Source organism: Cheilinus undulatus, linkage group 2, assembly GCF_018320785.1.
Source record: "Cheilinus undulatus linkage group 2, ASM1832078v1, whole genome shotgun sequence".
In the NCBI taxonomy this organism is placed as follows: domain Eukaryota; kingdom Metazoa; phylum Chordata; class Actinopteri; order Labriformes; family Labridae; genus Cheilinus; species Cheilinus undulatus.
Window position 1 is genome coordinate 39,574,282 of NC_054866.1, and position 16,481 is coordinate 39,590,762.

Consider the following 16,481-nt stretch of genomic DNA (forward strand, 5'->3'; position numbering starts at 1 on the left):
AGTGTGAGGGTAGGGGGTTTGATCCCCAGCACCAGTATGTGCATATCAGTGTCCCTAGATGAGAGTCTGAATCCTAAATTTCCCCCCCTTGTGAATGTGTAACAAGGGGATTATTCAATTCTGCATGGCACTTGAGAATAACCTGACATGTTAGAAAGACTGTTTCATATGTCCAGTTGTATGGGATATATATTACATTTGTCTGGGAAAACCTCCCATTCAAAGTGTTTGGAAAGGGCAGGACTTTTCTCCAAATTCTCGGAAGGTGATTGGATGATTGTTATTTGTGTCACATTCATTTCAGCCAATCAGAGCGACAAGGTAAAATGAGAAAGTAGGCATGCACAGCTCTGGTAGTAACCTGAGCTCAACAGACAGGAACTGTGGCCAGTTATGAACAGCTTGTTGTTGGATAAAACTCATGCCAAGGCCGGTCAGAAGAATTTCATAAACATCTTCTCCGCCAAGTAACATTTTCAGTGTGGGTCTACAGTCTAACTAAACCCTGCCTGTAACTATTGTAATTTATGCCAAAGAATTTCAGGAGATAAGCAAAAAAATCTTTCCATCATGAAAAACTTTCAGTGCTGTTCTTTGTTCTTTATTGGCCCAGATCTGATTAAACTGTTGCTATACTACAGCTACATCCAAGCTAAACATTACACCAGCAGCAGCCATTGTTATATGATCCCAGCAAAACTAAACCCCTGCCTGTAGGTACTGCCTCGTTCTCCTCAAATGACACTGATCCGTCTGGTCTGTTTGCAGACCTGGCACAATCATTTCAGACTGGAGCTACGCAAGACAAACATGGAATCTGGCCAATCCATCTGCTTTGCAAGCAGCCTCTGCAATCAGTGTGTGAAAGTGTTATTTCTGACAGCTATTTTTAATTTTAGTCTTAGTCTTTCAATTACATGTCTTTTAGTTTTAGTCACATTTTAGTCATTTCTACCCTTTTTAGTTTTAGTCTAGTGTTAGATGACAAAAAATCCAAAACATTTTAGTCTAGTTTTAGTCCATAAAAAGCCCTCGCATTTTAGTCTGTACTTTTAGTCCAAGCATTTATTCTCTTGCCTAAATTTGGTACCAAACCATGGTAGTGTGTTCTATGCACTCTGCCAAACCTGGGGTCCCTGCTTTCTACAGCTGAGAGACAGAATAGCTATAGTTGCATTGTATTTTGACAGATTTACCCACAGTGGAGAAATGACTCCCCTCTGTTGCATGATGACCATGCATTTTCATGATTTTATCAAAGTTGATATATTATGTTGTACCAACTAAAACTTTACTTTAAAATACATTTAAACAACATAGTCTGAAATCATACTCTGTAAACATGTCTTGAAGTAGGACTAGCAAACCTAGATAGTTTGGTTGAGGCCATTTACTCCATGTATGCAATGTAATTGCACCTAGCTGATGGAGGCATGTTCCTGTGCTGACTTGTTGAACTGCAACCATGTAATTACAATAAAGAAAGCAGAGAGGAAGCAAGATGTGCAAAGAACTTGTTTGCAAACAGTAAAGTCTTGTATCGATAGTTTGGTCCGTGACAGAAGGGGACCAGAAGAAGGTCCAGGAGGAAAAAGCTGGAAGGAAGCATATTGCACCAAATGAAGAGGAGTTGGACATACTTCTGTTAACTAATGGATTCTTTACCATTGCTTGTATGCTAGAAGAAGAAATATTTAGATAGTCAAACAATTACATTTTGTGTAGTCAATTTTAACAAATGGCAGCTTAAGACAGACATTACAACATAAGATACAAGGGAACAAAAATGCATGAAAATTATATTTTTTTTAAAAAGTTATGGATATGATAACAAGCTAGTACAAAGTGCTATCCCCTTTTCTAAGTTTGATTTTGAATGGAAAAGGGAAAGAGATTACCACAAAAGAAGAAATAAAGATGAGCCGTTCCAAGCTTCAAGACTTGTTCATACATGCTGGGCTTGTTGGTTTGCCAGAGAGATATTTCTCTATCTAGAGCAACTAATTAATGAGTGCTGAGTAAAGGGCGTCCTATAATGCAGCAGGTCCCAAGTAGCCTTTCTTTAATGGTTTAAATTGGAAAATGAATTAAAAGTGTGGACGATTATGTTGCCTGGTACTTTTCAGTCTAACCAAAAGACCTCAGACTCAGGGCAAACTGAACCTGGTATCCCCCTGATATCTCTGTCACCCTCTCTAGGTAGGGAAGACCCACGGTTGGAAACCCCCAATGTAAAGAATGTTATAACTTTCCCATATGAGTCTTTTTTGAATCCCTTTAGAGACCACATAATCACATTGTTACCGTTACAAAGTTGTGTCTTCATGATCTCAAATATGCATGACTCAAAGAGACTCAGTCACCACTGTAGCACCTCAGAATTCCCGATAAAGCAGGTCTATCATATTACAGCCGAAGCATATCCAATTCATCGAGTATGTCATACCGGGGGAAAGTCCCTGAAGGGAAAATCACAATGCATAGCTGTGCAGAAGTTAAGTGTGAATGAGAATGAGAAATATGGAGAGGAAGACCAGGAGACGTTCGGCCTGCTGGATGTAATCAAACAAGGGTGAACAGGTTGTTCCACAGACGGCTGATCCGCAGAATCTTCCGATTTATTTCCATGCAACAGACGGTCCCTGTCACCAACACCCAGGTGATGTCAGCGCTGTGACATCGTCTCGCACACACCACTAAACTCTGACACTTTTGTCTCAGCTGTCTGAAATCAATTTGACACACACAGGCATTTGTTGTTGGCGTGAACAAAAGGAGAGACTGAGTAAGAGTTTAGCACCAGAGGAAGTCGATTTGCAATCTTCTTAACATTCAAAGACTCGACTCTCTGGGGATTTTAAATAATGGATTCCACTAACATAGTATTACAACATAAAGGAAGTCAATAGATAATTGTTATTCATTTGCCATGAAAGCTGTTTTGTATTCACTAATGCTATAGTAATGCTGTTAGAAATTAGATGTTTTATGTATCCTGGTCATGCTTTTGCAGCAATTGTTGTTTACTCTTGCACTCTGGCATTTTATTGTTGATTCACACAATTAATTAACTTTTTCTTTCCTTTACTACGTCAATAAACAGAGGATATCCTACATAACCAAAATTAACACTTATTTTCTCCTCTTTCTCCAGATTGATGCCTCGTGATGCCAGGACTGTGAGCATCATAATGCGTGGCACGTGGTCGGGGGCCATACCCCTCCTCCTGATGGTTCTGCTCAAGCTGGCTCAGGGCCAAGAGGTTCCTTTGGTCCCAGGTAAGACTGATGATATTTCTGTTCTCTTACATGTCATTACATCAGCGATGTACACTCCATGGTCTGTCTGTCTGTCTCTTCATGGTGTGTCTGTCAGTCCACGCTACTGTCTGACTCTTACATGCTTGACACCTTTGCACTGGCTTTAATGATTTATTACTGCACTGTTACTGTGAACCTGCACCACCAGGAGCTACATCACAGTTTTTTAGTAGCAGAACTGCAGCACACAACAGCAACCTTTCTCTTCTACTGCTAAGGAGAGATTCTCTATGCTCTTTTAGAAATCACTGCATGCAATTTTGCAGCACATTGTGTATCCATTTATGATGGGTATAAAGAGTCCTTTCAAGGTTGGACCCTTTATCTTTACAACGCATGCTTAGATAGTCCTGAAACATTGTGTTAAAGATATGAAAAAACAGATTAGACAGACTGTCAGCGGGATATTTGTTACAGAGTGAATATGAGTACTGCTCTATCTTACTGGCCTGGCAGCACTTGTGCCTGATTTGTAAGAATGATAGGAATAATTGGTAACATTTTATAATGACTGCACACTTTTAGCAGTTAAAAAGCATGAATGAACTGCCAAAGTAGTAAACACATAACTCATCATCTTTAAAGTATTATTAATTAATCATATGTCCTGTATAGGGTTGAAGTCTGGCCCTGTTTTGCAGCTTCAACAGCTATGACTCTTTTTACAAGGCTTTCCAGAAGATTTTGGAGTGTTTCTGTGAGAATTTGCACCCTGTCATTCTTTAGAGCATTTATGCTGGGGTTCTCTTACTCTTATTCATGGTGGATTATTCTTGTCTGTAATGTGAGACACATATGCACCATGAGTGAAGTTGTCCACTGAGTTAGGGTTCTTGCTTGTGCTTTGGGTGCCCATTCTTCACCAGTTTGCATTGCCTTGCTGAGGTTGACTCTCTGTTATCTTCTTGCCAGAGTTGACCTACATTGCCAAAGATGTTCAAGAGTTACTGCAGCTCTGTCACATTGCAAAATAGTTAACACTTTAAAAAGTGTTAACTATTTGTAATGTGAACCAATATAGATACTTTTCACATGTCAAATTTAACTCTAGACACGTTTAATTTTGCTGACTTTCTGATGAAGGTTTGATTTTACCTGAACAAACCTGGTTGGAGATCACTTCTCTTATGTCCTTTTTAATAACGAAAGATCATTATTTACCGTACAACTCCTCATTAGTTAGTCAGTAATCAGCACTTGAAGTAAGCTTTAAATTAAATACTTTTTACCTCTACTAGAGTAGATTAATAGACTGACACTTTTACTGGTACATAAGTATGACCAGAATAGCAATAGTTTTACTTTAGAACAGTAGTCATGTACTTCTTCCACTTCTGAAGGATGGCTAGTGTGTGGGCTAAGTTAGCAATGCCATTTTTTAGAAGTTTTTTAACCCTTTTTGGTCATAGTCCTGCAGTTAAAGAAAATGTTTGTGTAAATAAACTGTGAGAAGTGCTGGTTTGATTGAAAAGACTAACCAGACACAAGAACTGGCCAATAGAGACAATTTGGTCACTGTCCATGGTGCTGCACGTCACAGTTTAACCATCCTACCAGTTGCTTAACCTGACATGCAAGATGGGTGTTTGAAACACATCCATCTGGTAAACCTCTCATAGATGCTGTTTGGAAAAGGGCAGAGCCTTTGAAAAAAAACTCTGTCACATCTTTACGGGCCAATCAGAGCAACAAAACACGTGACGTAGCCGCTACCGAGGTGCACCACGAACAAGGAGTAAACTCCATAGAGAACTGCATACCGCAAACCATGGCGACTGTAGACATGTCAGTACACAGCCTTTGTCGATTTTGAAAAGAAAACAAGTCAATGCTGTTCTTTTTTCTTCTTTTAACAAAGAAATGTCGTCAAGCTCTGATAAAACAAACACTGTAGTAGCACTGAAATTGAAGCATTGAAAAACATCACACAGGAAGATCCCCAAAAAAGACCAAATCTTATACAAGTGGGATTTATATTTATTATACACTATACGTCAAAATTCGTTAACTTATGCAACCCCATGCATGCGTGACATTATGAAAGCTGCATCAGGTTTGCAAATCCAGCTTAAAGTTCACTTGTGTTGGAAAATCTAAGTCTCCTGGAGTTTTTCTACATCTCTCTCAAAGAAAGTCCTTTATTCAAGGAATCATTGACATCTTTAATGATCTTAAAAGGGTTTTGTTACAAGTTGACATCAGGTGTTTTGGCTCAGTTAAACTGGGGCATTGAGCCTGAAATTTTTTATTAAAGCATTTTACCGTTTACAAGGTCACTAATGAATTTTAGATCTTTCTGGCATTTGGAGTTCTGAAATGAAGAGTTGTGTTTAAGAGATAAAAGGCAGAACAAGGAAGAAGTAGTCCTGATTGAACTCTGCAGTGCATGATGTCACCTTGTTTTGTCGTAAGGGTAGAGTTAAGTTATGAAGAGCAAGTTTTTCAAACTTAGTCTCGACTGATCTCAGCTGTTTGAGGTCTTTTAACCAAATGTTTTTTCAAGTTTTTATATTCTTGTTTTTCTGTGGCTTTTTTTTCAACCTTCCACAAAGTTTGATTCAAGTAGTTAAGTCTCTCGCTGTAATGTCTCCCTGTCTGTGATAAGAGAAAGGCTTTTATTGTCACCTTGTGACAGTCATCTCAGCCACACCGCATTGATTTCTCTTGGTTTCCACCCAGCTCTCATCAGACAGGAGGACAGGTCCGATGCGGTCCTGGTTAGCGGACCATTTCACACTTGCTGCTCTCTGTTATCTACTTCTTCTGGCTGCTTCGCTTCATTCTATTGCCTTTCACCTCTCATTCATTTTCTTTAACCCATTCACGCCACCATCTTTCTCTACAGGTTTTCTTTTGCCAACACAATCTAGGAAGCAATTTACTTGTCAAGCAAAGGGCAGTGTGTGGCTCCCGTCACTGATTTAATGTGTGTGTTAGAGAGAGTGTGCGTGTGCAAAGGTGAGAGATCTCTACCTTGGCAAAAATGCTCTCACTCACTTCCCTTTGACTGGCAGCAGTTAGAGCTATATTAAGATTGAATTCAGCACTTGGTGAGCTGACACTTCTGCTTAAAAGTCTGGCGGCATCAGAGCGCTCTAACCACGGGGCTTCTCTTATCTCTTTCTGCTTACATTTCATATTCTGCTCTAGTTACATCTGTAAAGAAACAAGGTGATATCCAGAGGAATTTCAAGTGCAGAGTGACGTATCTGCAATCGGTTGAAGTTTGTAAAAAGGGTATTCCACCTTACGTAAGACATCTGATGCCTCGAGCAAGGTGTTCAGCTTCACTGACGATTCACCCAAACCAGAGAGCGATGTCACATCCTCGTCATGAATTGTGCTACCTGTGAATGTGTCTCCTGAAAAGCAGTCGTCACTGATATCTAGATGTAGGAGAGTCTGGTTTTGCAAGGGAAGGGTGTCTTTCTATTACTTTGTCTCAAGAGATATAAATGTCAAGTTATCACTTTGGTTTTATTCCTCTGCCAGCCTACAGACTGGCAGCTCTTTTGATTTGTCTCTTTAAAGTAAATACCAGCCGCTCTCACAAGTAATGACTCCCTTTTTTTTTTTAAAGCTGTGCTCTCTTCATTTGGGTTGTCAGAGGGACTCTGTTAACCCACTCAGGCTGATGAGTAATAAACATGGCCTGTCATAGATGCTAGATAGATTTGGTACCAAGATTTAGAGTCAGTGCAGGAAGTAGTTTGGCTTTTTGTGGCAGAATATGGAACTTAGACTTGTGTTTGTGTGGGCAGTGAGTCTGAGTAGACAGATATATGTCTGTAGTGACATAATCTGTCATTGATGATTGGCTTTTATACTGTAGACCAGGGTGCTCCAGTCTTTTTTATCTAAGATACTTTGAAAAAATGAAAGTGGCCAAAAGCTGCTTGCATCATTCACTTTCATTCACGTTATTTATTAACACAAATCTATACGATCACTAACTGTCCTATATTAGCTGGGACTATGTATACCAAACCAAATTTGTTTTTCCCCAGTGGGACGCCCCTTGTCCTGTGTAAAGGCCACCCACAAGGAGGAAAAAGAGGGACATTTTTCTGTGGCCCACAGGGGCCAAAGAGGGCAAATATCTGGGGCTTAGCCATAACCAACAGGTTTGAGGAACATGCTTCCAGATTATTTTTTGTCCCTATAGGTCCAACCTGTCCAGGCACTTTTACCTTTTCAGAGAAAGTTCCATCAAAATGAACGCTGGTAAAATGGGAACATTTGGGTCAGTCACAAAAAGATTAAAATACAAAAAAAAACAAAAACAAAAAAAAAACATATGGTTTGAAGGCTATTGAGAATCCAGATCCTCTAGCAAGTGAGTTATGCATAAGTTGGTTGAGGTGTAACGATTTACAGATGTTACAGTTTGGTTCATACCCCAGTTTTTGAGTCACAGGTCGGTACGGGGTCGGTTCATCGGTACAAACAAAACATTAAGTTCTGAATTTATTGTCCTAATTCTAGGTTTACCTCATTTCTTGCTTGACAGTTAGCTGCTAATAGCTGCTGTTCTCTACTTCTGCATACTCCCGTATAACTTTCAAATGTAATAGTGTAGCTAAGTCCTCAACCCTTTCTGCTTTTACATCCAGAGGCTTTTTAAAACAGCGCAGAGACATTAGCAAGAGGAGGAAAAAGCCGGAGGATCTCGTCACTCCTCTGCTACTGCACACATAGCTGACTTTTCTTTTTCATATGTTTTGTTTTGCCTGCTTCTTCGTCTTCTTCATTGGTTGTTTAAACATGGTGATCTAACACTTAAGAGTATTACTGCCGGCCCCACTAGAGGGCATACTGTCATCTGTGATTACAGTTTTTCTCCATTCAGACCATAGACTGTAGGAAGAATCCGGACGTATTCATCACTGGGTTACATGATGACCCCCGAACCGTGATGGTTCAGGATGTTTACAAACACAGTTACACTCCCCAAAAAAAAAATTATTAAACCAACAAAGTTTTAGGTGCATGAGTGTCTGTTCAGACTCTTTCGGGATGTTTCGGGATGTCATCAACCATTATCACATACCTTATGTGTGAATTTTAACCATGTTAAATAAGAAGATTCTTAAGTTATTAACATAGTTAATACATCAGTGAATCAGACTACAGCTCCTGCTCTTACAGAGCAATCACTGGCTTAAAGTAAGTAGAAACACAGTAATGGTCGAACATTTAACCACTTTACTCATCTCTAGTTTCTTCTGAAACAGTCCTTTTTCAATGAAGGATAAAAACATGGTAAATCATAGCCTATAAATGCTCACAGTGCAGATATGTTTAATGGCTTTGCTACTAGTGTTTCCTAATCTACTGCCATTCAGACTTTGGGCTTGGAAGTTGTCACTATATCAATCAGGCACCTACATGTTCTATTTGCCCAGAAATCTGTACTTCATTAGGGGGAAAAACAATATTTCCACCTAAGAAAAATATTCCGTCAGAGCCAGTGTTATTTTGTAATATGCAAATTTTCTCAATCAGTCCAATGCTGAGACTAATAAACGTTACGTTGAAGACCAGTATTTGATCTCTTGCCTCTTCAAAAAAGTTGTAACAACTATATGACATTGTTTGGTTGGGAATCTAGAGTACTAGTCAAAGCAGGTACAGATGTCAAGCTAACGCTACTTTTTAAGGCAGTTTTATTTGTATGGCAACTGTAGTAGTAAACTGTGGTAAACAAGCTGTTGAAAGAGGAAAAAAGTTTGATTTTGTCTGTTAGGCTTTAAAAAGAATCTTCAGTGCTGTGTAACAGGTCAGTAGAGTCCATTTTTATGATCATTTCCATTCATCTTCTCTCTTTGGCGTCTCTTGCCACCATATTCTGGACTTACGTCGTCTGCTTAGCTGAGTGTGCCATATGTGTGGTGTATTTACTCTCATATACTAGTCTTTTATTCAGAGGATAAAATGGCTCTCTGGCTCTCTGTATCATTTATATCCCATAACGCTCTGCCAGCCTGTGTGCAACAGGTGGCTTATATTTTTTAAGTATAGGAGTGAGTTGAGCTGTGCATTAACCATATGTTTTATGTTTGGTTTAAATTAAAATTTCAGTATTACAGAAGAGAATTTGTGTTGTTTTTTTTCCCCTAAATGATATCGTTAAAGATGCTCCTTTGAGCACATTCAGCTTGAATTCATTTTAGCTTCCCCTGGTGATAAAGAAACACTTCTTGTTCCTTTGATTAATTTTTCCTAAACATGCGACTCTAAATATTATTCCTTCAAATTGAGATAATTCTTTGTGATACGCCTTTATTGATCTCAAGAGGCAAATTTTAAGGTTTTTCAATTTCAAACAAATTGGTGAAAATTACATGTATTTATAAGGAAGTATAATGTGTTAGTCCTATCCCTTTTCACTCATGAATGTTCAGCGCCTTGGATTTATTTGTATCCATCCCCTGATTTATACTTTTCCATCACCTTTTCTCTTAGTTGCTTGGAGTGTTCTTTTATATTTAAGGTTTAATGGTAGCCAGGAATACTGATTAACCAGTGACTGGACTTTTCAGACACAGGTGTCTTTATACTACAATCACTCTTTGCTAGTTGTGAGACTACTAGCACCAGTTGGCCGGATCTCTGTTGAATTAGGTCAGTCAATTTGAAGGGGGTGAATATTTATGCAGTCACTCCATTCACATTACATGTTTTTATTTAACTGGCATTAGTTCATAGAAAACTGTTTTCACTTTGACATTAAGAGGGCTTTTTTTTTCAAAAGCCAGATTAAATTGACCATGATTGATGTATAAAATCAGTTAAAGGGTTAAACATCAAAGGGGTAAATACTTTTCATAGGCAGTGTAATTTGCTTAATATAGAGACATAAAGGGTTTTGGAGTCTTGCTGTTGAGGCCAGGGGTTCTCCCCAGAAACCTTACTGGATCATTAACATCTGCAAATTTCCTTGAAGTATCAGGGTATAATTTTTAACTATATCATGCATATGGGGTGTGACCAAAGTGTCAGGCCATCTGTGCCCCCAATTTGTCCCCATCTTCTGGTAGAGATTAATATAAACTTCTCACAAGTGAAGCTTTTTTATTGGTGAACCCACTCTTAGTTTGATTATCCCCGACTTTCCATTTTTTTCTGCAGGCTCACAAATGTATTCCTAATTTCCAACATTCCAGGTTTATTTTTAACTCAAGTGGAAACACAGAGCTGTCCTTATGGATAAGCTGTTCCTCCTACATATCATGAGTCACATATATATGAGGCGGGAGAGCTGGGCCCTGAGCTGAACTGTGGATTTTTACCTCTTTCCTTCTACTTTTAAGTATTCTGCTCTCACCCCACCCTGAGGGTGATTAAATATGTGGTTAATACAGCTCCATGAGAGTATTGAATTACACAAGAGCCATGCTGACCTTTTTAAATTACAGAACCAATTGTGCAAGACGGCAGAGAAAGTTTATAACAGGTGCTGCCAAGATGGAGCCCCAAGGAGCATGGATCTGCCGCTGCCCCACCGTCCTGCTGACGCGCTCCTTATTAGTGTTCTGCACCCTGTTTGACACCCGTTCCTTCCTCTCATTCCCTCACACTAGGTGTCATTTGACAGGAAAGTCTTTGTCTCTTTGTCTCACTGCACAAACAGCCTTTAGATCTTCTCACAGATGAGCCAAAATCCACACACGCTTCGCCCACACACAAACTAATTTGACATTTCATTTCACTGTTGATGAGACACGCATCACTCTTGACACCCGCAGCACCCTTACCTCATAAATCTTGATTGCTGGCCTTTTTCCTCCATGCATCCTAGTCAGCATATTGGCTCCGCTGATATCTGAAGGTCGTTTCTGATGCCTGATCTAATTTGAAGCTAAAGCCAGAAAAATGAAGCAGTCTACTCTGGCATCAGTTGCATGACTCCACAGAGTCGCAGCCATTTTTCAGCGATGGCTCGTCTCATCTTCAATCCCCATCCAAAGGATTCCAAACCTAACTGGCAGCGATACAACAATCTCTGCTTGGCAAAGGGCACGCAAAAGCTTTTTACCAATGAGGACGTCCAAATAAAATATTCAGACATTGGAAACAAAGTATTTCTCTTTTCTTGCCAACTTTGAGGAGTGATTCCTGATTGCTTTATGCAGCATTCTGCAAAATGCTCTGTAATTGTATGCAGCTGATCCACCTTCATTTCACCAGTGTTTTATTCCTCTTACTCCAGAAATATTTTACTAACACAGTGGAAGTGGAGGGAGTGAAGTTTAGGCTTTTCATATAATGAAAGTCTTGTGACTGAGTGTTATTTTGTGGAACAATACAATTTAGTGGCACCCTTCATTCCATTAGGACATATTAAAAAGCTTTGTCAAAAAGGATCAAACGCATACAGTGGGCCTTTTTTTTTTAAACACTGCCCAGGCTGATTTCTCAAAGCAAACCAATCTGAGTCTGTCAGGTGAAATTGCACATAGCTTATCCGAGTTGTCACTCCATGCATTTTGTTCCTTTTCACTTTCATTCCCTGCACGTTAACAGATTCTAGCTAGCTTTGAAGGCTGTTGTTTGCTGTGTTGCAGTTTAATCTGTTCCAATACCACTAAGTATGATGTATGGCAGTATTTGTGTTCAGGGAGCAAAATGTTTGCACTTGTGTTTAATGGAATCAAAACAAATGGTGTTGGTGTGATTGCAGACTCATTACTGAGGAGTGTGCGGACACGGCTTGAACAAATGTCAGGAAATCTCTGGTGTTTCTTTGTGACGGGATGTGGGCTAAATCTAAACTGTTCGCTGCTGCACCCACAAATGACTGTAATCGAAAAGCCTTGCATCCTGCATGGTTGTGTTAAAGCTGTTTCTCATTGCCTTCTGTAAGATGGGATTGATTGGCCTCTGAAATAGTACTTTGGAGCGATTTGTTGCTGAAGTGGTGAACACTGCAAGACACTTGGGTTGATTTTGAGCCTGATTCTTCCCCTGCAACAAAACTTAGCAAAGTTTTACAGTTTTTTAAGATCTTGGCAGATTTTCCTGTGAGGTTTGGTGTGCAAAGTGAGATCAGACCTGCTCAGAAGAACGTCTGCGCCACACCGGTTTCAAAATATGATATTTTTTCATCTGATATCCTGTCAAGTGCATTTGAACCAGTGAGACTTTCGTATTGAAGTGTCAGGACTCTGGTTGTTCATGAATGGAGTCTGTCAGTACGTGATGTGCTCGCTCACATAATGTGATGGGTCTCTCGCATTTTCAACAACTGTAAAAATGGTAACAATCCTTAAGAGTGAGTCTGGCTCTTGCAGTGGAGCTTGACTGAGAGCAGTAACAGACTGGGGTCCAAAAAGGCCGTGACCTTTTCAACAGGCTGGCCTTATAGATAAAAATCCAACTGTTACCATAAAATGCTTGAGGAAAAACCTTACAGGCTGACTTAAATGGAAAAATAATACAGAGCATACAAATGATGTACAGTACAATCACTATGGTTCCTGATGTATGCTGACAATGACTGACCAATGTCTGACTGTCAAACAGCAAAATTACTACGCTTACAAGATAATATGATGAGCTGATGAGCTTATGCATTAGCTGCAATAACATTGGTACTTTAGAACCAATGTAGCATCCTTTGGTTTACTTTACATTGAACTGACTCTGTGGTCTGCTTGCTTATTTAGATACTTTGCTGTGTTTATGTGAGGATTTAAAGAACAGGATTAAATAAACTTTATTCTCTAGCCTCTCTGGATACCTCTTATTAGAGACTCACATTTTTTGATGCTTTTCCAAAATATAGCTGTATAAATTTCAATAAAATCACAGCTTTTCTATGGCTGTCAGAGTGTATTATGGAGCTGCAAAAAAATGTAATTCCCTTGTGGTGATGGAGGGCGTGGCTTCCTGAAAGGTTATTATTGATCAGGGATTGCCTTATCCTTGAGAAATATCATTTCTAGTTTTCTGTTATATCTGTATTTCTTTCTGAGTCCAGATTTGAATAGCTACATTATGTACAGTATGAACCTACACTAGGACAAGAACCACCCTGTATTCAACTGCTACCTGTTTGTACTGGAGACGAAAGCCCAACATTTTCAAGGCAGTCTGGCTGCAGACCACAGATCTCAAATGCTCCCCCCTTGCAGACCACTACGGTGAGACGATGCATCTGTCAGAATTGGAAATACACACTGAAACTTTCAAAATAAAATTGGATGAAACTCCTTGTTATGGTTAGGATACCAAAAGCTAAAAGTCAAAAGCCTGCTCTGCATAGCACAAAACATTACAAAACATTTAATAGAGCCGTTTAATAAAGCTTGTCCTACCTGAAAACCAATGTTGGGCAAGTTACTGAAAAATAGTAACTAGTTACAGTTTCTAGTTACTGCTTGCAAAAAGTAACTGAGTTAGTAACTGAGTTACTGCTTTGAAAAAGTAACTAGTTACTTTGAAAAGTAACTCAGACGTTACTATTTTTACTTCAATCCTCATAGCCTACACATCACGTTCATTTTTGTTGTTGTGGCAGTGTGAGAGGAAATAATCTATTTTCATACTACATTGTAAACATTATCATTATGTTGGTAAGTGGTGAAACAGTAGAGCTCAATAGAAATGTTTTTCAACTTTTGACACCGTTAAAGCATTTGCACACTGTTTAAAAAGTCTAAAATAGATGTACAGATTAAATCCCAGCTGCTCTCTAAATTTCTTTCTGCATCATAGTCCTCTCTCGTCTTATGTTTTTTTTCTCATTAGTTCTCTGGAGGCAGCGGACTCTACATCTTATATCAGCATGTCTTTAAAGTGTAAGTGAAGCCCCGGCCCAGAGCTAACTCCACCCACCTCCGTAATTCAACAAATGCACAGAAAGTGAGCAGTTTGGTTCTGAGAGGAGGGAGGGGAAAAGGACTGGGTTTGCCAGTTGAGGCAGGACTGACAGTGATTTCCCCTTGTCAGAGAGAGACACAGACAGAGTCCTACAGCACTGCTGTCTCATAGCGATCTTTTGAAGTGGAGAAGTTTTCGCTTCCAGAGTCCCCTTACACAGGCTATGGTGTGGTGGTGGACCGGGTTGTTTGCTCCAGCAGCGGCGTTACTATAAGCAGTGCAGGAGAGGATGGGAGTGGTCTCTGAATGGTAAAGTCAGTTAGACTTACGCTCTACCTTTTATATAGAGTTTGTGACGATGGTCGGTTTCTACGTCACATAAGCCCCACCTTTTCAGAAAAGATTTTTCAAGGCAGATGTCCGTTTGAGCTAACTAAAAGCCATAAAATCCAGACTTTGATCAGTTTGGTGCAAATTTCAGCTATAACACCAACACTGATGTGTTTTATTATAGTTCAGTAAATTACCTCAGTGTACAGATGAAATAAAATGTTAAAGTGTTCACTACCTCTTTAACAACATATGTTGCTATTAGTCTGTTAGTGCTGCCTTGGTGACACACGGTGGCAGTGATTTGAAATCCAGCCGTGGTTGTTTACATGGAGTGGCTCCTCCATGTCTGCCAGGCTAACGTGAGCTGTACCTGGGTTAGTGGTGTTTGTAGCATCCTGCTCTCTGGAAACTAGCTTAGCTGTAGCATGGGTTTAACTCAGTACTTCGCAAGGTTGGAATAACTGTTCTTGGTGGTGGGAAACTTTACGTCCCTGTTCTTTTTTGTCCTTTATCCCGAGGAGGGAAAAGTAATGCAGGTGTTTCGAAGACAGAGAGTTCACGCTCGAGTGCACAGCTATGATGTTTGTGCGTGCTTCAGAGCCTGTGTTTGTGTGTGTCTGCAGAGGCTCTATTCTCTCACAGGATGCTGATGTCCTTATGGTCCTGTCACGTCGTCCGCTTACCGACCCTCATCAATGAGTTTTCAGCTGTAAAAGTAACGAGCAACGTGTGATTTAAATTCTCAGTAACTGTAACGGCGTTAATGATTTTTAAAAGAAACATGTTACACTACTAGTTACCATAAAAAGTAACGGAGTGCTAAGTAACGTGTTACTCCCAACACTGTTGAAATCATTCTAATGCAGCTAGAGGCTGCACTAAAGGCTAAAGCTAACAAAGCTACATCAGCTACATGAGCTACATAGGAAATGTAGCTGTCACGGATTTCAGGAAAAAACTCAAAAGGGAGGACCCAAATGCAGATAACACAAAAAGATTTAATTAACAAACAAACAAAAGAACTACTTACAACTAAACCCTAGGAATCAAAACTCAAAAGTCCATAAAACAAAACAAAACAAAATCCACTGGGAGCACGAGGAAGCATGAGGAGTAACAAGCACGGGGAGGACATATGCAATAAACCTACACAGACACAGGGAGACACAGAGCTTATATACACAGGGAGTGATTAACAATGGCAGACAGGTGTGGACAATCAGACACAGGTGAAACTGGTGAAGGATAATCAAAGTGGAGGGAAACTCAGGCAGGAAGCAAAACTGGAATCACACACAAGGGAAGGCAACTACAAAATAAAACAGGAAACATGGGGCCTAACACAAGAAGCACACAAGGACTGAAAACTGAACACAAGAAGCTAAACTAAAGAAACACTGAAAACACAGGAGGATACAAAGAACCAAGGAGTGAAACTCAAACACAGGGAGTAAAACTAAAACATGAGACACAGGAATTAACCAAACATGAAACACAGAAAATGTAAAACTAACATTAAGCAGGGAATTACTAAACATGAAACACGAGGAGTAAAACTAGACATGAAACAAGGAATAACTAGACATAAAATACAAGGAGTAACTAAACATAAAACACAGGGAAACCTAAACATGAAGCACAGAGAATAACTAGACATGAAATACAAGGAGTGATAAAACATAAAACACAAGAAGTAACTAAATACTAGAAACAGGAAAATACTACACAAGAATCACGAGGGCTAAAGAAAACTCCAAATAAACTCAAAACCTAATACAAGATCAAACTAGAAATCACAGAATTCACAAAGGATAACCATAGGAAAACTCAGAAACATAATAAATCAAAACCTGGATCATGACAGTAGCTTTAGACTTTACACCTTTCACAGTTTTGCAAATCTCATAAATCCATGTTTTATTCAAGTGAAATTGCTAGCTGGAGCTGAAGCTAATGAAGCTAAGCTAGCTACATTAACCTATGCTACATTTGCTAAAACTTAG

The 16,481-nt window shown here is 39.5% G+C and overlaps 1 protein-coding gene across 3 annotated transcripts in view; it reads left to right on the top strand.

Moving 5' to 3' along the window:
- robo1 (roundabout, axon guidance receptor, homolog 1 (Drosophila)) overlaps positions 1-16,481 on the top strand; it is a 350,443-nt gene that overhangs the window by 38,884 nt on the left and 295,078 nt on the right. For all 3 annotated transcript variants that reach the window (XM_041803292.1, XM_041803317.1, XM_041803300.1), the window contains exon 2: positions 3,155-3,279. In XM_041803292.1, the coding sequence (XP_041659226.1) occupies positions 3,159-3,279 (121 nt within the window). In that variant the 5' untranslated portion in view covers positions 3,155-3,158. The remainder of the gene's footprint in view (positions 1-3,154; positions 3,280-16,481) is intronic.